Genomic DNA, 24,612 nt, shown 5'->3' with positions numbered 1-24,612 from the left:
TTCCTCTTCACTTGTAGGTGAGAGGTTTTAGGTTTGATTATTGCCAAAGCTAAATTTGGACCATATTATTGTTACCCTATTGTGAGGCTAAGACAACCCCTCTTCCCTTAGGTAGATAATATCGTTTATAATAATAATAATAATAATAATAATAATAATAATAATAATAAGCGTATTATAGGAATTAAAAATATTCATTAATGACTCAACTCTGCTCAACTCCGTTTTTTATTAAAGTAGGCTTAAAAAGCAACCTACAAGCTGTTTTTAAAAACTGCTTCTGAAGGCTATTGCTTTAAAATAAGCAGGATATTTAATTTTCATCACATTTTTTTACTGTTTAAGCAGCTTTTGGTGAAAAAACAATACCAAATTGCGTGCTATCTCACCCTTTGCACTTAAACATGGAATTTCCGTCTACATAAGTTAGAGTAATTTAAAATATACATGTCAAGGTTGATCAAGTCTGCTACTTTATTGAAAACAATACTGGAAGACTTTTGAAGTTTTAATTTCCGTCTAATTTAATCAGATCCGGATACATATACTAAGAAAAGTTTGAGGTATTTTTGTGAGGGATGATAATTTGATATTTACCTTCTGTGTGATCCAGGTATAAGAATTCTGGTTGCAAGGCCTTCTTAGTGAATAGCCAAGGTTCATGTTTGAGCTCGACGTACAAATTCCTACTGCCTACGCCCTTTTGCCTTTTCTGTATGTTTACGTTTTCGTTGTATAAGTATCCCAACGTATCCCATCCACCTTAAAAAACCAAGCCAAACTGACACGAAGTTGTTTTGTGACACTAAATGGTTTGGTTTTGTTATCAATTTTGTGAACATGTTGGACACCGGTTCAGTTTTCTGGTTTTTGCACCGTGAAATGGTGATTGAAATGCTGGTGTGGATGCATTGGTTTTTATCCAAATCAATGCCTTAGTCAACAAGGGCTTTTCAGCAGCCCGACTAGCATGATCCGCCAAAGAAACCGAACCAAACTGACCTAAATTGGTACTTTTGAGAAACTAAATGTTTGGTTTGGTGAGGTCATCGGGTGTCTGATTTATGCACTATACCTGTTTTAGATCCTTTTGCTGAGGCAAATTCTGAGGATTCAGGTGCTGGGACAGAAGAGTATGTACACATTCGTATACAGCAAAGAAACGGTAGAAAAAGCCTGACAACCGTGATAAACGAAAGAATGCATCTACCTTCCTAGTCCAGGTAGTCACTCTTCCATACATAACATTGATGTTAAACGTTATATAGGTTAGAATGATAAGATTATCGATCTGCTTGGTTGGTCGTTTCAAGTACTACAGGCTGGCATTGTGCAGGACCATATCAAGATTCATGGTTTCTAAGCTGCTGCGTCCAAGTCTCTCCACAATTCCATCTACCTTTGGAACTTGCTATTTGAATGTTATTTCGTCTGAGTTTGATATGCACACTGTGTTTTCAGTTTGTTATAATTTTCTAAAACCTGTGTAATTCGTCGCAGTTATGGAATGTATGACGAATTATATTCTTGATTTTCAAAATCTCGTAACTTCGTACTTCATAGCATTGGAAATTTACATCCTTCATATGAACCGTAAAGCGAATACATGCGAGGATACACCGTTGCTACAGAGGAACAGTAAAGAGAATACATATGAGGATCCACCGTTTTTTTGTTCATTGGCGGAGAATCTTAATGGAAACCTTATTCCCATTTACATCGAATCTTATCCGTGTGCCTAAAATCGGATCTCCATACAAAGCTTCCATCCATTCTCTTCAAAGAGAAGCTCTCCACCAACACATAACACCCAAACTTCCTCCACCGAGTTGCACTTGTAATCTCTTCTGCCTTCTCTACTCTCACATCCATTTCATCACCCCCACTTACCCACCCTCCTGCCTCCAAAACCCATCTCATATTCTGAACAATTGCCGAGCTCAAACCTACACTCACCACTTTCTTGCTGTATGGGTTATGGGCTTTGTACCAGGTGAACCCTGTTCGTCCGTTCCTATCATCCTTCACGGCTTGCATGGCAGATACCATAGCCACTTCCCTTTGCACATCTACGCTCACGTTCACAACGTTCCCTTCACGGTTAACGTTCCCACAAGAATATATCTCTTCCCACCATTGCTCCAAAGTCACCCTGTAGTACTTCGATTTCTTCATCAGCTGTCTTATGGTTGCTCTCTCTCTTACAAACACAAATGGACAGTACCAGCTCCCCACAGTGCTAGTACGCGAGCGCTTTTGAAAGACGGTAAAATTGAAGTCCGGAAGACGTGAACGGAGCGAGGCGTCAAGGCCTAAAGCTTCACCTAGTTGTGAACGATACATAGTCGAGCTGCGAACTTTCCATCCTTTTTTATTGAGGAATTTTGGGGGAACGCCGTCGGGAGCTACAGCCCTTGCGAAAAACCCACCACCTTCGAAGCGATGAATCTTAACTTGTTGGTATATGTCTCTAAAATTTAAAACCCTTGGTTTCTTGTCTCCCAAGAAGTCGTTAAAGCAGCACTTCACGATGTCCCTCTCTCTAGCACATCTGTAAGCTTTCCTGCAAGATCATACAAAATAATTTATCTTCCACTTAACAAACAAATATTTTCTACGCTAGAGCAGCGTGCTCTCTCTCTGATCCGAAGTTCGAATCCCCACGCAGTATATCACTCAAATAAAGAGGAAAACCAATTATAATTGTGAAACCTAAGCATACCCTTTGTGCCTGCCACTTGCTTTGATGACATAGTAGCAATGAGACGATAGAGGCTGATCAAGAACAGGGATGAACCAGACCTTAGTCTTCGTTGCCTCTTGGAACTCCGACGTGTAAACTATGGTCAGTATCTTGTCCTGTGGGAACGGCAGTTTCGATACCTTTCTGCGCTTGCATAGGCCCCAGCAAGACGCGTCGTGTGCTTCTGCATCTTCATCTGTAATCACCAAGAAACCTGAATGTGGAGCATCGGGTGGATGAAGGGAAAGGGTGCTTGGCGATTTCCTGTACATGGAAAGAGGCCTTGTCACATACATCTTTGCGTATGGGTGTGAATCACGAGTGTAGGTTTTCAAATTTAATCGACTTTTTTTCTTATGAATTAAGAAAAGAAGTGGATGGTGTGTAAGAGATTATTTGATAATATTAAGTAAAGAAAATTAAAGTAAAAGAAAGAAACTTTATAATCCACTTTCTTTTGTGACATATTTTTCATACAACTCACTTTAAATTTTGGTGCTTTCGATACTTGCAGAGATGAAAGGAGTCAAAAAGGAAAAACTTTGGGACCAACTTATTGTAAGGGTCATGATTTTCACAATTTAGTTTCTAGGTTTATCGATGGATTGCTGATATTGACCCTAAAATGAAATGGTAGGTACAACTAGTCGAGTTCTGCTCTCCTAAGGTCTTCATATGAGGACATGTGAGGACCAAATGCATATTTTCCACAAGATTATAGGGGTTGAGGTCTTGTAAGACCAACATCTCTCTTAGGCTCAAGGTTATATTTCCTTGGATAAATCAAGTAAGGTTTGAGACAACAAACCTCAATCCGAATACCGCAACCTTGTAAAATTAAGGACGAGATTAGCTATGTTCTTCCCTTCAGCTGCCCGCTTTGCATTCAGTGGCTGAGCAACAAGAATACGTGATATTTCCTTGGATAACTCGTTAACAACTTTAGCTGTGTGCCTTGCCTCGTCAGTGCCGTCTAGACCTTCAGCTTGCAAAAGTAAACGGTTGTCCTTCAATGGGTCTGTTCCTGATATATTCCCACTTAGCCTCGGTCCTTTTACAACCACTCCGCGTCTATGTTCCGTTGCATACCTGTAACAAATGATTCTTTGTCAGTCTGAATCTACTGCATAATAAAAATTTCAAGGATAAGCATTAGAAAGCGTTAAGGTCTTCGATGATTTAGATACATAATCCACTTTCGCATAACGGAGGTGCATTTATAGAAGCGCATAAACAAGAAGCAAACGGCATTTATAATGAACTTTTGCAACTGACTCTGACTTCATATTCGGGAAAAGATGGCAGCTTCATTCCATCAAGTGCTGCACACAGTATGGGCCGTTCTTCCTCAAAGTCTGTCTGCCCTCCTACTGATGACTATTCCAGTTTTTTCATCAAAGGTTGCAAAATTAGAGTAAAGAACAAACAAAATAGCAATGAGTATTACGGGGAACAGCCTGGTCTTCCAGAAATAACAGAACCGAAGGAAATGTTGAAAGTTTTGAAACAGCTCATCCGGGATCATGATGTGAAAACGATTATAACATCGATACCATTTCACAAAGAAACACATAAAATCCTCACCTTAAATGCAATATCATCAGGCGACATTGCCAAACCAGCACCCATGGACTCAAACGCGACTCGGCCTCGATAATAAACCCTAGGGTCATAACCCAATAGAGAAAGGTGAGCTGTATCGCTTCCACAACCCTAACCAACTTCAACAGTGTCCATCAGGCCGTTAACTCCAGCGGATGCAATGGCGTCCAAATTGGGTACTTTGGCTGCCTGAAGAGGAGTCTTAAATCCAAACCTTTGTATTGACACGTCTCCCACACCATCAATCAACACAAATATGCCACTCTCCTTTTTGGCTGCTGAGAATGACCCATGTCTACTAATATGCTATACACTAAAGGAAAGATTTGGCAATGTACAAGGAACAAAGTAAAAGAGCTTTCGGTTTGTTTATTTCCTCCCGCTTTCGTTGCAGTCCAATTTTGCTAAAGACCAGAACCACCAGAAGTTCTCACCCCTGCAACCAAATATACTAGAAGAAGCACCGTTACAAAATTTTCCACACACCCTGACTGAAAAATTGGATATGGCATGGTATTCACTACTAACAAGTTAGCTCTAAATATATTGAGGTTCGAAAATGTTCTGAAAATTTGAGGTAATATTTGGGCAAGCAAATTAATATTTCAGCAATCATCACAATTTAACAGAAATTCTAGCATAACTTAACCTAAAGATAAATAGGATGAGCCTTGGCGCAATAGAAAAGTTGATTATTTGTGACCGAAAGGTTACAGTTCGAGTCCTAAAAACAAAGAAGAGTAAGCTGTACGACGTTCCACCTAGCCGGGACCTTATTGGCTTGGAGTCGTTTTTTTTTTTCTAAAACTAAAGATAAAATAAAGCAAATTGGTCTCTCCAAATACAACCAGAGCTTCAAAAATTAACAAAAAGCAGTTAAGAAATACCATTTCCTATCAATCCAAAGCTCTAATCCTAATTAAAAAAATGATTAATAAATCAATTACCCAAGAGAACGAAGCAGCCACCCATTACAGAGTAGACGGAGGCCCAATCACAAAAATGGTTGGACAAGGCTTTGCGACGTTGTTGAAACCATTGCCAGACGAAGAAGACGGCGAATGAGGAGGCACCGAATCGGAATCCGAGAACGTCGTCTTTGTCATTGGCGGTGGACTACGAGGCCCGACCTGATTTAGACACCGAGCCATTAGCAGTGAACTCGTAACGATAGGAAATAGAATAGTGAGTATCTGAGCATAGTATAATGCTAGGGGGGTTAAATTTTTAAATCAAATGTTGTGGCACATTATTAATAAACACTTAAGTAATAATCTAATCATCAACAACCACATCATTTGGTTTACAAAATTTGGTCTCCCTTAACATTACCCTCTTAGCATAATATTTCAAAAAATGAAAATATACTCTTATTATATATTTATATCATCATTTGTATGTCTCGTGTTAGTAAGCCGCACTTGTTGGGCTGGGTACGGTTTGGATTGGTTCGGTGCGGTTTTACATAAAACCGAAACCATTTTGATTTGCTTTGATTAGGTTTTAAATGATTTTAGTTTTGGTTTCAAAAGTTGCAAACTAAATGTTTTATGCCATTAATACAATCCAATCCAAAGGGATTCAAATTGCCATTGAAATCCAAATAATATTCCAAACTGTACACGGTACACCAGTTTAAACCAGATCTGTCGTGATTCAGCGGCTTCACTGCAATCTCAAAGGGATTCATAATTTGGAAAAGTTCTAAACAAAAACTGCAAAAGCAACATTAATTACATGACTTTACAGAGTTTTCTTGCCTAAGGCCGGTGGACATATGTGTAAAGTTCTAGTGAATGACAAATGAGTGTTGGTTGATATTACTTGGATGATAGTTAACTTGATTCTCGAGTTATTTGTAATACAAGTGGTATAGTTAATGTTTACTTCGTGAGGACTACGGAGTCTTAACTCCGTGCAACTAACTTAAGGAAATCCTGATAAGGATTGAATGCAAAGATATTGAATCATGATAAGACTCATTCATTATTAAGATGATAAGGATATACGACTGTTAATAGGTTGGTTGTGTAACCCTAGCAGTATATATATGAAGTTATAGTCCCTACTCCCATACGTGAAAAAACCCTAAGTATTACTGACACCTATTCATTCAGTAAGGGAGCTATTGAGTAGTGGGAGTAAAAGACTGACTTACATCTCATCTATGGCGTCGAATACAAGTAGGTGTTCTTGTGATAAATTTCTATTATGAGCGGTATTATACTCGGCATGAATTAAATGTATTGTAATCCTAGTAGCTAGTTGATTCTGACTAATGAGTTTCATTGAACTGCTTACAATATGGTACCACTTACATAAAAGTACTCAAAAAAGAAAACAGCAAGCCATACTAATTCGAGGGTTGGAGCTGCAAGCCTGGAACAACCAGATCAAATCCAGAAAAAACCCCAATGACCAAATTAAAAGCTCCACAAATATAAAAACCAAAGAAAAAACCCTTTTAAGTTTTGCGGTGGGGTCCAATTTCGGTGCGGTTTCATATGTTTAAAACTGAAATTAAACCTTTTTTCAAAATGCAGTTCGGTTTCAAACTAAAACCGTTTCAAAATGGCAAAACCGAATTGTTCAGTGCGGTCTAATTTTGTTCGTGTTTTAGTTTTGGTTTTCGGTTCCAAGTATTGGAAAATATTAGTACTTATGTTTATTTTAGTATTTGGGTTTTGCTTGTTAGTTTAGGAATTGAGCCTAGTCCATCCGAGGTAGTGTTTCTTAAGTGTTCTCTATAAATATAACTTGTAATTTAGTATGAGAAAAAAGTTAGTCAAGAGGATGTTACTCTTTCTTCGTGCCTCTCTCTCTCTCTTCCTCCTCCATCTCTTTTCAGGAGATGCGTGGTGGATTTGAAATTGCACCCAACCGTGTATAAAATTTCGGTTCAGCTCCCAATTTTTGGGGTCCAGCTTTCTTTTTCCATCTCCGATGGCAAAACCAGGCTCAATCAAAGTTGTTGAGGTTCGTAGAGTAGCCACCGAACTCCGCCCCCAAGAGGATCTGTCTCTTCCTCTAACATTCTTTAACCTCCGCTGGCTAAAAATCCTACCCCCTCAACACCTTTTCTTCTACAACATGCCTTCATTCGACACATCACACTTCTTTGATTCTGTACTTCTGAAACTCAAAACCTCGCTATCTGCCACCCTCCAACACTTTGTACCTCTAATGGGAAACCTCATCTGGCCTCTAGACTCCCCCAAACCCTTTCTCAGTTATATCAAAGCCGACGCAATTTCGCTCACTATCGACGAGTCTGATGTTGATTTCCACCGTCTAATTTCGAGCAACAACTTTGACATTAAAGCCAAAGAATACCATCCTCTTATGCCCCAATTGGTAGTATCTCATGACAAAGCTGCTGTGTTGGCATTGCAAATAACCGTCTTTCCCAAAGACAACTTTTCGATTGGATCAGCCATGCACCATGCCGCCTGTGATGGCTTATCTGCCATCTAGTTTTTCAAATTTTGGGGTCACTTTTGCAAACATGGAGAAGGAGAAGGACTGCCACCTATGCCAAGTCACAACAGAAAAGTCATAAAGGACCCTTTTGGGCTCCAAGCAATCTACTTAAACGAGTGGTTAAGATTGGTGGTCCAAACAATAGAAGCTTAATGTTTTTGGAGGCTAGAGGTCCAAGAGATGGAATTCGAGGCACCTTCAAATTCACATGCACGAAAATCGAAATGTTAAGGCGGTTAGTGATGAGGACCATGATGGCAAAGAAGAAGGAACAAGCTGATAATTCAAAACTACTGCATTTGTCGACATATTTGCTAACATGCGCCTATACATTGGTTTGCTTAGTCAGGGCTGAGGAGATCAAGACAGAGAAAGTATTATTCATGATTAGACCCTCCGTTATTGCCAACCTATTTCAGGAATTTCCTCGCAAGACATCGAGCTGTTGTTGAAACAAAACGCCTATTGGGAGAAGATGGACTATTAGTGTCCTTGAATGCAATTAGTGAAGTGATAAAAAGTTTGGATAAGACCCTTTTGGTGAGGGCAGAGACTTGGGTCTCAAGAATCTTCAATGTAGTACTGCAGCCTTGTACTGATTGAATAATTGCCACTACCCGTTCACCCCGGTTTGAGTTCTGCGATGCAACGGATTTCGGATAGGGGAGACCAACGAAGCAAGAGGTGGTTTCGATAGATGGGACAAGGGCGATATCTTTTCAAAAGAGCAAGAACGGTGATGGTGGAGTTGAGGTTGGGTTGGTTTTGGAAAAACGTTACATGGAAGCTTTTGCTTCTCTATTTGCTGAAGGTCTTGAAGAAAAGTTAAGTCGTATGTAATTGCATGCTACTAAAGTTTGTTTCAACACAAGTTTCTTCTTCTTCTTTATTTCTCGGTTTATTTTGTATGTACTGTGATTTGCAGATAAATAAAAATGGTTGTTGATTTTATTTATCAAAAATAAAAATAAAAATAACACTCTGAAGAAACACTGATGCTGGAGAAAAATCATTGAAAGTATTAGCATACATGATTAGACCTTGTTCTTGCTTCGAATGTCGAGTTTAAGAAAGATCAACCAAAAAACAAAGAATCATAAAATAAAAACAAAACACAAAAGGAACATACTATCAATTGAATTGTTTTGAGTATCAATATTTGAAATTAAAAATATTTCGCCATGTGACCCTTCTTTCCATAGTTGTAGTACTTGCGCTCAAGCCATTTATTATTCTGGTACTGACCATGGTTGCCATGATATTTTGGAACTCCCCCTACCTAAGAACTTCCTCCTCCTTGATGACATTTCACCTCATCATATTTCTTTTAGGTCCACTAACAACATGCTTCTTGAAGCTGCTTTTACTTTTATTAGTGTATAGTGCTTCCTCCTTACCTTTTGACGAGACCCCTCCACTTGCTTAGTCAAAGCTTCTTGATCAACAAACAAATTTTCAAACTCAACAAGTGATAAATGGATCGGCCATCCTTGCACAGTGGCAACAAAGCCTTGGTATTCGGTCTCAACCCATTGAAAAATATTCTTTTTATCCTGGATTCAAAAATGGTTGCAATAGGATCTAACTTAGAAATTTCACGACATATAGACTTTACCTTGTGGAAATATTGAGCAATCGTGATGTCCCTTTGAGCCACCGATAACAGCTTGTTCTTGAGAAGTTGTAGTCTCGTATCATTTCTTTTTTAAAAGAGTGTGGCGAAGGTGTCCTATGCTTCTTTCGGTGTTGAAGCTTTTCCTAGGTGCTCCAACTTTTGTATTATTTTTTTTTTAGAAACCTCGACAGTGCGAGGGAAATTTTATTGATAATGAAAAAAATTACACCTAGTCAGGGGGGTCATAAACCTTACTCCTAAAAAAACAGAGACAACAAAAAGGAATACACAAACATGGCCTTTCCTGCTTTGATCTTCCACTTCCACAGAGTGTTGTGACTCATTGGTGCCTTATTGCAGCTTCGTAACTTCATTGCCGCCGACAACCTCCTAAAGATCTTGGCCTTGTAGGTAAGACTCCAAGCATGTCGCCCACGTGTTGTAATTTTTGTTGTTAAGCTTCTTGATTCCTCCAACAACTTGAAGGTCACCCATCATCCCAGCAAAACTTCGATAAGCCGAAAAAGATTAGTCAACAATCTTGCGAAGTACTAAACTTCTCACAATTCTCAAAAACTTCACTAGAGCCAGTTTCTGATTGTACCACTCTAATACCAATTGTTGAGAAAAATTAGTGTGCACAAGTCTACTATAAGTGTTGGACAGTGAAAACAAGTAACAAATTATTTGTATTACACTTACAAAAATAAAAAAAATAAAAAAACTCTCAAATACACAATTTTAGAAGTTATGACACACTCTCACTGTCTAGAGACAAACTCTAGAACACTCACACTCTTATTTGATTCTCACCCTCATACTAAGAGTGAAACTCACTTCTTGATTCTTGCTAGCTACTTGCTTACTTTGCTTCTCTTCTTACTTCTCTCTTGCTTGCCTACTTGGATGATTACAATAAGGGCTGGTTTGGTATTGTTGTGCTTTGAAAAAAAGCTGCTTCTGCTGTGCTGTGAGAATAAGCAGCTGTGAAATAAAGTAGCAGAGTGTTTGGTAAACTTTTTTGTAAAAGTACTTTTGAAAGAAAAAAAAAAAGCAATATTATAGTGTTTGGTAAACTTTTATGTAAAACAGATGTGAAAAAAAACCAGTTTTTCAAAGCTGGGTTTTGTAGCTTCTTGTTTTTGGCTTTTTTTCACCCAAAACTGTGAAAAAAAGCTGAAGTTGAATGTTTACCAAACACAAAAACAACTCCCAGCTTTTTTTGATACCAGCTTTTTTTAGAATCACCTCAGTACCAAACCATGCCTAAGCATAGGCTAGTGCCTTTATCTAGAAGCACTCCAAACTAAGCTCCTAAAAAGGTTCGGATATCTATCGTTGTGTTGCTCATTTATAGTACAAATTATAAGTAGAATTTCTTATAATCGAACCTTTTAAAGCATTCATGCACTAATGTATGACATATTTTAATTGACATATCTCTAAGGACACTAATGTAAAATATAGTTTGAAATGATTCATACCTAATAAACATTCATGCTTTAATATCGTACTATGGCCAATAGGATGTAGTGTTTTGTTTTCTTTAAACGAATGATGGGTATTGCCGGTCTCATTTTTGTGTATTTTTGTTGGGAATGTGTCCGAATGTCAAAAAGTATTTAAACCCCGAATTCGATTTCAAGTGTCTGAAACTCAACACTACCGTGCTTTGATTGGAACCTGTTCTTGTGATTTTAGTTTAAAAGGCCATATTCTCAATACATATTTTTGTGTATCCGCACCTTCGATTTGAAGTCTCGCCAACCTGAGAACGGTTTCAATATGATTAACAATAATTTGATGTCCCGTTAACTATTCCTGGGATTCTACTATGATGCTTTTCTTAGTAAGTCATACATTGTCGTGTGTTTTAATTTTTCAACATGATGGTGCACGTTTAGTTTGGACCACAACAGTGACTTCCCGTGCTGCTGTGGCATACGATTTTCATGATCCACAAGGAAAATTCAACCTCCAAAGTAATGGTAGTTGTGCAGGCTTGTGGTTCAGCACAACACGAACAGCTTTCTCACAGTACAAGTTGGGCATGTGGTTACTTTGTGATTTAGACTGGCATACCAAGGCCATTTTCAATTAAAGGAGGGCCAGAAGACTCCTTTTAGTCCTCTAATCTTTCAAGAAATTATATTTTAATGAACAGTATCAAACTATATTTTATATCATTTCTAACCGAGGGGGCCAAGGGACCATAGACCAAACATAATTTATTATTTTAATTGAATTAATATGGTTACTTAAATTAAACTATCATATTAAAATAAGGTTTTCAGACATATTTTGAGTGTCACTTATCGCCAAATGAATAAGTCTCCAGATTTCTAATCGTTCTATAATCTAAATAATTTTTTGGATAGGATTTTGAGTGACACGTGTCGCTAACGTGAGTAACTCTCCAGATTTCTTGTCAAGATGTAATCTCAATAATTTTGAGAATAGGATTTCGAGTGACACGTGTCCAGATGTAATTGGTTGTACAAATTTTAGATGAGAAATTTAGAAATATAGCCATTTCAGAGAACACGTATTGAAATATGACCTACTTTTTCTAATTCTTATAAAACTAACCAAAATTTATGTTCCAAAGACTAAATTACCATAATGCTAAAACCTTCTAAGTTCCTCCCTTCTTCCCATTTCTGAATTCTGATTGAGCTTCTCTGTTATGTCTAATATCTCTCATTTCCTCTGTCTCTTCCGCTTCCGACTTCCATTTTCAACCTTTATATAATTCCATGAGATTGAGCTTCTCTTTCTTTCCAGTATACACAGCTCGCCATTCTGCTAAGTCAGTCGTCTTCCTCGCGGGTGTGGGTTGGTAGGTGCGTGGTTGAATCAGTTTAATGACTACTCTATATTTGGTAAATAAAGTTTGCTGTCGCAGAATCTGGGACTGAGGATATTAAGAAATATCATGTAATATATTTTAATTGGCGACATGCCATGCATACAGAATTAACAGCTTTGCAGCAAAACAATACATGGACCATGGTTCCCTTACCTGCAGGACATAAACCATTGGCTGCAAATAGGTCTATGAAATCAAATACAACTTTGATGGCACCATTGAGAGCTACAAGGTTCGTCTTGTTGCAAAAGGATACACTTAAATTGAGGTCGTTGATTATCAGCAACATTTTCTCCTACCCCCAAACTCACCACTCTTTGTTGTCTTCTTGCTGTTGCCAGTGCCTGTCATTGGTTCATTCACCAACTGGATGTTCGTAACTCTTTTCTGCATGGTGATTTGCACGAGGTTGTTTTCATGGAACCACCTCCAGGTCTTCGCCGACAGAGAGAGAATATTGTATGTCGGCTTAACAAATCTATATATGGGCTCATGGAGGCCTCTAGAAACTGGTTTTCGACTTTTTCCCTCACCATTCAGAAAGCATGTTATCAACAGTCAAAAGCTGATTATTCTCTTTTTACCAAGGCTCAAGGGACTTTATTTACTGCAATTCTTATCTATGTAGATGACATACTTCTTACAGGAAATGATCTTCAAGAGATGAAACGCCTCAAAACATTTCTTCTCACACGCTTCTGCATTAAAGATCTTGGTGATTTGAAATATTTTTTGGGCATTGAATTTTCTCGTTCTAAGTAAGGCATTTTCATGTCTCAGAGAAAATATGCACTAGACATTTTGCAAGATTCTGGACTTACGGGAGCATGCTCAGACAAGTTTCCAATGGAACAAAATTTGAAACTCACTCTCACTGATGGAGCATTGTTAGATGATCACACCAAGTACAGAAGACTAGTCGGACGATTGATTTATCTTACTGTCACTAGACCTGACATAGTCTTTTCAGTTCGCACATTGAGTCAATTCATGCATGAACCTCGCAAACCTCATTGAGATGCAGCTTTACGAATTCTCAGGTACATCAAAGGTACTCCTGGCCAAGGTTTGTTATTCCCTGTCTCTGACAATCTTGAGTCAAAGGCTTTTTGTGATCGTACCACAAGAAGGTCAGTTACAAGATATTGTATTTTTCTTGGAAATTCTCTCATCTCATGGAAATCCAAGAAACAAGACAATGTTTCTCGATCATCTGCAGAAGCCGAATATCGAGCTATGGCCAACACATGTTTAGAGTTAACTTGGCTACGCTATATATTACAAGATTTTAAGGTTCCGCAAAAGGCTCCCACATCATTATTTTGTGACAATCAAGCTGCCATGTATATTGCAGCTAATCTTGTTTTTCACGAGCGAACGAAGCATATTGAAATTGATTGTCACATCGTTCAAGAAAAACTACAAGCTAGAATGATTATTCCCTCACATGTACCTACACATTTCCAATTAGCAGATTTATTTACAAAAGCCTTTGGAAAAGATCAATTTGCTACACTACGCGACCAGTTGGGAGTTTATAATATTCACTCTTCTTGAGGGGGAGTATTAAAAAATACCATGTAATATATTCTGTAATATATTTACCTAATATGGTCTATGTCAAATTCCACCAAAAGTGGGAAACGATTTTCGAAGACATTGATGTAGTGTTAATTGTTTGACCAATGGTGTATATATTTAACCGTAAAGTTTATCAATGTGATATACGAAAACTATTCAGTCCATCACTTTCCATAACCCTGCAATATACTATTCATTCTTTTAATAGAGGAAGTGAGAGGGAAAAAGATGCGTGACAGCATATGAAAGTGCAATAATGCACGGAAGATAGCTGGAAGCTGCGATACCAATGGTGCATGCAAGTGCGACACAAAAAACAAGAAACAAAAAAAAAAAAACATCAAAACGCGGGAAATTTATGCATAGCCTGCAGACAAAGCCACATTGCCATAATTACCACTTTACCCTGGATTTTTATACAAGCGGATGAGAGAGAGCACAAAACAGTAGAGCTCTAAAGATTGGCCGGCTGCCGATACCCAATAGAACCCAATGATCCACCTACCACTCGGGTAGCAATCGTGAAACTCGTACAATTAAGACATTAACTACATGGTTTGTGGTAAGAAAAAAGTGGCATTTGTTTAGGTAAAATGATTGGTGTGTTGATCTCTTAGCTCAATTGCTTTTGAGTAGAGATAACAAAGTTGTGTGTTGGTGCTTGGATCCCGATAGTTCAATAATAGGGATGACGTTCAGAGCAAAAAAAAAAACACAATATTAGGTGGAAGGGAAAGTTTTAGTCTAGGAGTAATTTTGTCTTCTAACATCAATTTTGGTTAAATTTATAAGAATTAAAAAAACTAGGATATATTTCAATAAGTGTTCTTTAAAATGGTTATAATTCCAAATTTTTCATTTTAGATAGGATTCTTATCTGCATGGCGACATGGTTTAGGTATTTATAGGAAGAAATTAGAATTTTAAAAAAAAAAAAAAAAAAATATATATATATATATATATATATATTCAAATGCAACGGTAACATAGCGTCAGCTAGCCGTTGCTAGCTGGCGTCATGCTGACATCAAGTAGCCGTTGCATTCAAACGTTTGGGCCGGCCGGTTGGCCTGTTTTTTCCATTTTTAGCCCGGTGGAGCCCACGTATCATTTGGCCTAACCTTCAATTGAAAACGATTTTCGTGTCATTTCGAATTATTTTTAGCTTTATAATCCTTTGACCGAATAGATTGGAGATGGCTAAGGCTGCCGGTCTTTATTTTGTATTGTTTATTGTTCTTTCTGCTTGTATAAGTAAGCCTTCTCCGAAAGGCTTTAAAATACTCCAATTCTATCTTTCAATTCAACAAATCAGTTTGTAAACTGTTTAATTTATTAGAGTGTGTTTTTCCAAGAAGCTTGCTGCTTCTTTTCTTTTTGTTTGTCCAACTTCGTAGAGAGTGAAAGCGAGTGAGAGGTGTGATATAGTTCGTAAACTTATCACCCATATATCCTGGTCTTGAGTTAGCAAACTTTGAATACCAACACCGGTAGTTTGTTTTGAAGATAACAGGAACGGTGATGGTGGTGTTTTGCTTCTCTATTTGCTAAAGGATTTGAAGGTATTTGAAGCAATATATAGTTGGTCTCAACGCAAGTGTCTTCTTTCTTCTAATTTTATATGTGTGATTTGTAATAAAGTAGAAATGCCACTCTTCTGTTTGGCCGCTGAGAATGACCCATGTCTACTAATATGTTACACTCTCGTTTTACACAAAGGGAAAGATTTGACAATGCACAAGGAAAAGCTGCTGGGCGATGTGATGGAGAAGAAGGGTTCTGGATTGGTGGAATAGTAAAACCGTAGTTGTTTTGGAGTGACATGTCACTGTATTGTTGGGCCACATAGCATGGATGCATTACCCAAACAAAATTACTAGAAAGATGGGATCTCATAGTCTTTTCAGTAAATATCCAGTTCGAAAAAATATGTCCCGCCATATGTCAAGTAAATATCTCATCCACACTTACAATTTGCACAACCAAACTCCGTCTTCTTCCTTTCTTGTGCAGATCATCTCACCCTCATTCACTCTTTTCTCCTGCCCATCCCAATCCGTCTCTCTTCTTCGGTTTCTTCTAAAATTTTCGATTTTGAAACTGAAACCAACCGTGTGAAAATTTTCTGTTCAGCTCACGGTTTCTGGGGTCCAGCTTTCTTTTCCATCTCCGATGGCAAAACCAGGCTCAGTCAAAGTTATTGAGGTTTGCAGGGTAGCTCCCAAACCAAGCTCGCCGCTGGACTCCGCCCACCCGGATGATGTGTCTCTTCCTCTAACATTCTTTGACCTCCGCTGGCTAAGGTTCCCACCGCCTCAATTCCTTTCCTTCTACAACATGCCCTCTTTCGACCCATCACACTTCTTCGATTCCATATTTCCGAAACTTAAAACCTCGCTTTCTGCCACCCTCCAACACTTTGTACCTCTAGCAGGAAACCTCACCTGGCCTCCAGACTCCCCCATACCCCTTCTCAGTTATGTCAAAGGCGATGCAATTTTGCTCACAATCGCCGAGTCTGATGCTGATTTCCACCGTCTAATTTCAACCAACAACTTTGACATTGAAGCCAAAGAATACCATCCTCTTGTACCCCAATTGGCAGTGTCTCATGACAAAGCTGCTGTGCTGGCATTGCAAATAACCGTCTTTCCCAATGGCGGTTTTTCGATTGGATCAGCCATGCACAAGGCTGTCTTTGATGGCTTATCTGCATTTTCGTTTTTCAAATTTTGGGGTCACTTATGCAAACATAGAGGAAGAGAAGGAGGAGGACCGCCACCCTTGCCAACTTACAACAGAAAGGTCATTAAGGACTCTGCCGGGCTCCAAGCAATCTTCTCAAACGAGTGGTTAAGACCGGGTGGTCCAAACAATAGAAGCTTAATGCTTTTGGAGGTTGGAAGTACAGGAGACGGAATTCGGGGCACCTTCGAGTTCACAGGAGCTAAAATCGAAATGTTAAGGCGGTCAGTGATGAGGACTATGAAGACAAAGAAGAAGGAACAAGGTGATCATTCAAAACTATTGCATTTGTCGACAAATTTGCTAACATGCGCCTATACATGGGTTTGCTTAGTTAGGGCTGAAGAGATCAAGACAGAGAAAGTAGTATTCATCCTTCACGTGGACTGCCGGTCGCGCTTAGACCCTCCCCTACCACCAACCTATTTCGGGAATTGCATCGCAGGACATAGTGTAGTTGCGAAAACAAAAGACCTATTGGGAGAAGATGGACTGTTAGTGGCCTTGAATGCTATTAGTGAAGTTATAAAAAGTTTAGACAAGACCCTTTTGGAGGGTGCAGAGACTTGGGTCTCAAGAATCTTGAATACACTACTGCAGCCTAGTACTGATAGAACAATTACCACCGCTGGTTCACCCCAGTTTGAGTTTTATGATGCTGCAGATTTGGATGGGGAAGACCAACGAAGCACGAGATAGTTTCGATAGATGGAACAGGGGCGATATCTTATCAAAAGAGCAAGAATGGCGATGGTGCGGTTGAGGTTGGGTTGGTTTTGCAAAACCGTTACATGGAGGCTTTTGCTTATCTATTTGCTGAAGGTCTTGGAGAAAAATTAAGCCGTATGTAGTAGCATACTACTAAAGCTTTGTGTGTCATACTGTGATTTTTCTAGGTTTATTTTGTGTGTTGTACTGTGATTTTTCTCGGTTTATTTTGTGTGATTTGCAGATTAATAAAAATGGTTTTTGATTTCATTTGGAATATAAAAAAAAAAAAAATGAACACGCACTCTGAAGAAACACTGATATGCTGCTGGAGAAAAATCATTGAAATTATAAGCATACACGGTTAAACCTTGTTCTTGCTTCAAATGTCGAGTTTAAGAAACATCAACCCAAAAACAAAGAATTGCAAAACAAAACACAGGGACACAAAAGGAGCATGCTCTCAATTGAGTTGTTTTTGTATGCATCAAATTGTGATTAACGGTTTCAGATTTCATTTGGCATTAATTAAAATAATAAAAATTTGAACAAACACTCTGAAACATTGGTGCCAGAGAAAAATAAAATTGGAATTATTAGCGTAATGTTCTCTGAACCAAGCAGCCACCCATTACCGGAGTAGACGGAGGTCCAATCACAAAAATGGTTCAATAAGGCTTTGCCACGTTGTTGAAACCATTGCCACCCGAGTAGACGGAGGTCCAATCACAAAAATGGTTCCACAAGGCTTTGCCACCTTGTTGAAACCATTGCCAGACAAAGAAGACAGCGTATGAGGAGGCACCGAATTGGAATCCCAGATCGTCGTCTTTGTCATTGGCGGTGGACCAAGAGGACCTGACCTGATTTAGACACCGAGCCATTAGCAGTGAACTCATAAGGATAAGGATAGTAAATAGAATAATTAGCATTTGAGCATAGAATAATGCTAAAAAAATTAAATTTTTAAATCAAATGATATGTTATCAATAGGAAATAAACACATTAATCAATACTTAACTAATAATTCAATCAGCAACAGTCACATCATTTTGTTTAGAAAATTTGATTTAAAAATTTGATCTCCCTTAGTGCATCTCCAAAGAAGATGTCAAATATAATATGTCAAAATTTTATTTGATAACTGATGTGGCAAATTGAATACAAATGCTAAATTCTCTTATTTTCCAATGAATGTGTTAAATATTTATTTATTATTTTATTGGGCCTAGAGTTATATTAACTAATAAAAAATAATCAAAATTAATTGTAGTTTTTTATTCTATTGGTTGTTAATTGGATCCATGTATTAAAAAAATCAATTAAATATATTTGACTTCTTCTTTGTTTGTTGTCAAAAAAGACAGTTAGAAAGTAAGGAGTCAAATGACTCACATGTCACATCATATATGACATATCCATTGAGAACACCTAAATATCTTTTAATCATATTTGGCATATTTGACATCTCCTTTGGAGATGGTCTTAGCATTACCCTTTGAGCATAATATTTCAAAAAAATGAACATACGCTCTTAATATATATTTATATCATCATTTGTATGTTTCTTTAACAGATGTGAGACTCATGTGTTAGTAAGCCGCCCTGTAGGGGTGGGCATAGTTTGGATTGGTTCAGTGTGGTTTTGCGTAAAACCGAAACCATTTTGGTTTGCTTTGATTCGGTTTTAAATTATTTTAGTTTCAGTTTCAAATTTGCAAACTAAATGTTTTAACCATTAATACGATCCAAAGGGTTCAAATTGCCACTGAAATCCAAATAATATTCCAAACTGTACACCAGTTTAAACCAAAGACGTCGTGATTTAGTGGCTTCACTGCAATCTCAAAGGGATTCATAATCTGGAAAAGTTCTAAACAAAAACTACAAAAGCAACAATAATTACATGACTTTACAGAGTTTTCTTCACTACGCAGAAGAGCCTAAGGCCGGTGGACATATGTGTAAAGTTCTAGTGAACGACAAAGAGTGTTAGTTGATATTACTTGGATGACATTTAACTTTATTCTCGAGCTATTTATAATACAAGTGGTATAGTTAATCTTTAATTCATGAGGACTACGGAGTCTTAGCTCCATGCAACTAACTTAAAGAATCCTGATAAGGATTAAATGCAAAGATATTGAATCATGATAGGACTCATTCAATATTAAGATGATAAGGATATATAACTGTTAATAGGCTAGTTGTGTAACCCTAGCAGTGTATATATGAAGCTATAGTCTATGCCCCCATACGTGAAAAAACCCTAAGTATTATTGAGACTTATTCATATAGTAAGGGAGCTATTGAGTAATGGGAGAAGAAGACTAACTTGCATATCATCCATGGCGTTGAATACAAGTAGGTGTTCTTGTGATAAATTTCTGTTATGTGCGGTATTATACTCGGCATGAATTGAATGTATTGTAATCGTAGTACCTAGTTAATATAGTTATGACTAATGAGTTTCATTGAACTGCTTACAATATGGTACCACTTACATATAAATACTCAAACAAGAAAAACAGCAAGCAATACTAATTCGAGGGTCGGAGCTGTAACCCTGGAACAACAAGATCAAATCCAGAAAAAATCCCAAGGACCAAATTAAAAGCTCCGCAAATATAAAAACCAAAGAAAAAAACCCTTTTAAGTTTTGCGGTGCGGTTTCATATGTTCAAAATCGAATAAACCTTTTTTCAGACTGCGATTCGGTTTCGAAATGGAATCGTTTCAAAATGGCAAAACCGTATCGTTCAATGCAGTCTAATTTTGTTCATGTTTCAGTTTCGATTTTTGGTTCCAAGTATCGATCCCTACACACCTCTGTTAGACCATCTCCAACCGTTGAAGTAAAATTTAGGTTTTAATTCAGAAACAACTTTTCTGCTCCAACTCTTCTGGCCTAAAATTTTAGCCCAAATTATTAGAAAATAAATTTAGGCTATTTTTTTAAAATTAACTTTAAAAAAATATAGACTATCAAAAAATAATTTTATGCACATTTTAACCTTAAATATTTAAATTTCGATAAATATTGAAAAATCACTAAATCGACATATGAAACTCATGAAGCACTATGGAAAAATCACTAAATTGGATCACTAATAAACCATGATCAATAGAAATGATTTTGGAAGATGGTAGAAAGAAAAATTGGAAGAATTATAGGAGAAATTTGAGTTTTGTGTGGATGTTTGAACAAATACATAGGTATTTATAGAGTTTTTGAATGAATTTTGAGTTAAATAATTTTTTTTAATTATTATAGCCATTGAATTTAAATTTGGGACATTAGATCTTTTTTTTTATTGTTAGATTTGATCATATATGATCTTAGCCGTTAGATTTAATAAATATATAAATATAAAACTAAAAAAAAAACGATTGAACTTGTACCATTGGATCAACCAAAAATACATAGGTATTTATAGTGTCGATTTCAACCGTTAAATCGGACCGCACAATCAAAAATATAGCCGTTACGCTTATGTTTGCAGGAAGAGGATCATCTCCGAATCCATTTTGTGAGAATCATAGGGATCTCCATATCTTAATCGTTCATCATATATCGTGCCGCCAGTTTTCGTCAGATACTATTTGTGTTTAATTTTAAATAAAAAAAGTTAAATAATTTCTGATCGCATAATATATGATGTGTGAATCTCTAGGATCCTCACAAAATGTATCTGGATGGACATGGAGTAGTTGCGAAAACAAAATTCCTACTGGGAGAAGATGGACTGTTAGTGGCCTTGAATGCAATTTAAAAGGTTTGGACAAGACCCTTTTGGACGGTGCAGAAAATAAATAATTTCTTGGACTGTTACTGGCCTTGAATGCAAAATAAAAAAGTTTGGATAAGACCCTTTTGGAGGGTGCAGAAAACAAATAATTTCTTAGACTGTTAGTGGCCTTGAATGCAAAATAAGAAGTTTGGACAAGACCCTTTTGGAGGGTGCAGAGACTTGCGTCTCAAGAATCTTGAATACACTACTGCAGCCTAGTATTGATAGAACAATTACCACCGCCGGTTCACCCCGGTTTGAGTTTTAGGATGCAGCGAAGCACGAGGTAGTTTTCGATAGACGGAACACGGGCGAAATCTTATCAAAAGAGCAAGAATGGCGATGGTGTAGTTAAGGTTGGGTTGGTTTTGGAAAAACGTTATATGGAGGCTTTTGCTTATCTATTTGCGCTTTTGCTTATCTATTTGCTGAAGGTCTTGAAGAAAAGTTAAGCCATATGTAGTTGTATGCTACTAAAGTTTGTTTCAACACAAGTTTCTTCTTCTTCTTTTTTTCTCGGTTTATTTTGTATGTACTGTGATTTGCAGATTAATAAAAATGGTTTTCGATTTCATTTGTCATAAGAAAAATGAACAAACACTTTGAAGAAACACTGGTGATGGAGAAAAATCATTGAAATTATTAGCATACATGGTCAGACCTTGTTTTTGCTTCAAATGTCAAGTCTAAGAAACATCAACCCAATAACAAACCATCACAAAACAAAACACAGGGACACAAAAGGAGCATACTCTCAGTTGAATTGTTTTTGTATGTGTCGTATTGTGATTTGCAATTAAGTAGAAATGGCTTCTGATTTCATTTGGCATAAAAAAAAAAATTAACAAACAAATATAATTGAAATTATTAGCGTAATGTTCAATGAACAATAAGCGATTACATGATCATGATCAGACCTTGTTCCTGCTTCAAATGGCAAGTTTAAGTAAAAGATCAACCCCAAAAAAAAAAAAAAAAGAATCACAAAACAAAAACAGGAACACAAAATTTTGGAGGAATCAGACGGATGAGATCTCTCATCACCTTAGCTTCTTTTGTTGGCTCCAACTGCATCCTTGACGGAGTCAGCTGCTCCCTGTGCCTTCTCCATCATTTGCTGACCAGCCTGCAAAAACATACATGTAATTACAACATGCATGTGCAACGCATAATAAGTGTAGACGATGATTCTTTATTAAATGACGGATTGTCGATACAGTATTGTTAAGGCGTTGATATCATTGCACATAACATGTCAATAATATAGCACATTGACATGTTATTGGTACAAAATCATTCCTTGGCAAAGAACGGATGTAATGTACGTAGAATTAACAAAAGGAACAAGAAGTTCAAACCCCTTGGGCTGATTCCTTGGCAGATTGGGCAGCATTGCTCATTTGGTCCATCATGCCACTGGCCTTTTCCTGTATATCAAAATTGAAAAAGCACATGATCATCAACCATCTAAACGACCAACAAACTTTTAACCAAAGTGCTTTTCTAGTCAGATGCTTTTAGACTCACCTGAGCTTGGCCCTTGGCCTGGCCAGCTTGTTGGCTCATGTTCTGGGATTGGTTCATCTTGATAAAGTATAATTCTCTTTCTACACAAACACACACAAGAAAATATGAGGCAGCTGAAAAATGCTTACAACTTCCTTATGATGATGAAATGTTGAGGTTAGTGACGGGGATTTTATAGCTTTTTCAGTTCCATTCATTGCTCGACACATGTTGAGCAAAGTTTAGACTCAAGCCTAAAGACCAGGGCTGCCTTTGATTAGGGTTTGAGTCATTCTCTCATGACAAAGCTAATTAGTTACGAATTTAGAGAGGGTTGTTTGCAGACAGGCTAAATTGTGGCCTAATTTATCGACTTTGAACTAGAATCTAGGCAGCTTACAGAGTAAAAATAAAATGTCACATTTCCATGCACAGTTTAATTACTCATGGCAAAAACAAGAGAGTAGGCCATGATAGGATTTTTACCACCTGTGCAAAAGGATTAAAAACACATAAAATACTTGCAAGAGAAACAAGGTTATTGTAGTATAATTGGCTCAAGCAAGGTCGTTCTCCACAAGAATTAATTTAAAGAGATCAAAGCGAATCAATTCTCAACGAATTAATTAAAACAAAGTTTTTGAAAGAGGTGATTTAATGACCTAAATTAAGAAAAACGAATTTAATTAAAAAGATTACTTAAAAACCACAACTTTAAAGAAAGATAAAGGAAACAATTTTTAGAATTCAAAGTGACACTACTACAAAAGGGGGCTATAGTGTCGGAGGGTGGTGTCGCTTTAATCTAATATAGTAGCGGATTAGGCAGTTGCGACACTAACTGAACATGACGTCGGATTTACTGTCGCTTATAAGCGTTATTAAATGTTTATGTCGCTTTTAAACCGACGTAAACATTATTTTAATAATTTTTAAATACTAGTGTCGCTTTTAAGCGACATAAAGTGTGTGTATATATATATATATATATATTAAATTATATATATATTAAATTAAATTTTATATCCCTAAAAACTATAATAATTTTATATATATATATATATATATTAAATTAAATTTTAAAAAATTGGTGATCATTGGATTGGCTTAAATATACATACAATTCAATTTCTTAAGTGTTATACATACAAAATAAATAAATTTAAATCTACTTAATATATATATATATATACACACACACCATTGAACTTGATTGGATACGAATTCTATGAAACTAATTCCGACAGTTATAAACGAAAAATCACGATTTAACGGTTATTTTAACTCCGATTTTGATGATTTTTTACAGCTACACTCCTGACCCTATATGAATACAATGAATGGATTCGATCTTCAAATTAAAATATTTACACAAGTGGATACCACAAAATCTTATGTTATACTTAATGAAAGTATAAATAAACTCTAAGTGTTAGTCAATCTATTGTTTTGATGGGATACGAATTCTCCGAAACTAATTTCAACGATCACAACCGTCAAACTTGTTTGCATATGCTTTGAGATCACATCAGCAAAAAATCACAAAAAAAAAACATTCAGAGATCAAGTAACGGGACAAAGCTTTTCGACGGTTATAAACGAAAAATCACGATTTAACGGTTATTTTAACTCCGATTTTGATGATTTTTTACAGCTACATTCCTTGACCCTATATGAATAGAATGAATGAATTTGATCTTCAATTTAAAATATTTACACAAGTGGATACCACAAAATCTTATGTTATACTTAATGAAAGTATAAATAAACTCTAAGTGTTAGTCAATCTATTGTTTTGATGGGATACGAATTCTCCGAAACTAATTTCAACGATCCCAACCGTCAAACTTGTTTGCATATGCTTCGAGATCACGTCAGCAAAAAATCATAAAAAACAAACATTCAGAGATCAAGTAACGAGACAAAGCTTTTCGACGGTTATAAACGAAAAATCATGATTTAACGGTTATTT

At 36.9% G+C, this 24,612-nt stretch overlaps 2 protein-coding genes and 3 pseudogenes across 2 annotated transcripts; 3 read left to right on the top strand and 2 right to left on the bottom strand.

Moving 5' to 3' along the window:
• The first annotated feature begins 661 nt into the window (after positions 1-661).
• Positions 662-1,363, top strand: LOC137738823 (protein translation factor SUI1 homolog 1-like; annotated as a pseudogene).
• A 168-nt stretch (positions 1,364-1,531) lies between these two features.
• Positions 1,532-3,112, bottom strand: LOC137738643 (DUF1262 family protein (DUF1262)). Its single transcript, XM_068478119.2, has 2 exons — positions 2,723-3,112; positions 1,532-2,563 (listed from the first exon to the last, which is right to left on the bottom strand). The coding sequence occupies exons 1-2, from the start codon at positions 3,037-3,039 to the stop codon at positions 1,705-1,707; spliced, it is 1,176 nt and encodes a 391-aa protein (XP_068334220.2). The 5' UTR covers positions 3,040-3,112; the 3' UTR covers positions 1,532-1,704.
• Positions 3,113-7,208: 4,096 nt separating this feature from the next.
• On the top strand, positions 7,209-8,679 carry LOC137738965 (phenolic glucoside malonyltransferase 1-like; annotated as a pseudogene).
• Positions 8,680-15,809: 7,130 nt separating this feature from the next.
• Positions 15,810-17,664, top strand: LOC137738754 (phenolic glucoside malonyltransferase 2-like; annotated as a pseudogene).
• Positions 17,665-21,975: 4,311 nt separating this feature from the next.
• On the bottom strand, positions 21,976-22,806 carry LOC137738704 (uncharacterized). The gene is made up of 3 exons (XM_068478178.2): positions 22,662-22,806; positions 22,493-22,561; positions 21,976-22,260 (listed from the first exon to the last, which is right to left on the bottom strand). Exons 1-3 carry the CDS (start codon positions 22,716-22,718, stop codon positions 22,180-22,182), a joined length of 207 nt encoding a protein of 68 aa, XP_068334279.1. The 5' UTR covers positions 22,719-22,806; the 3' UTR covers positions 21,976-22,179.
• Positions 22,807-24,612: the final 1,806 nt, after the last annotated feature.

The sequence above is a fragment of the Pyrus communis genome, chromosome 9 (genome assembly GCF_041283825.1).
Source record: "Pyrus communis isolate YQ-2024b chromosome 9, ASM4128382v1, whole genome shotgun sequence".
Taxonomy (NCBI): domain Eukaryota; kingdom Viridiplantae; phylum Streptophyta; class Magnoliopsida; order Rosales; family Rosaceae; genus Pyrus; species Pyrus communis.
This window is presented reverse-complemented; position numbering and strand designations above follow the sequence as displayed.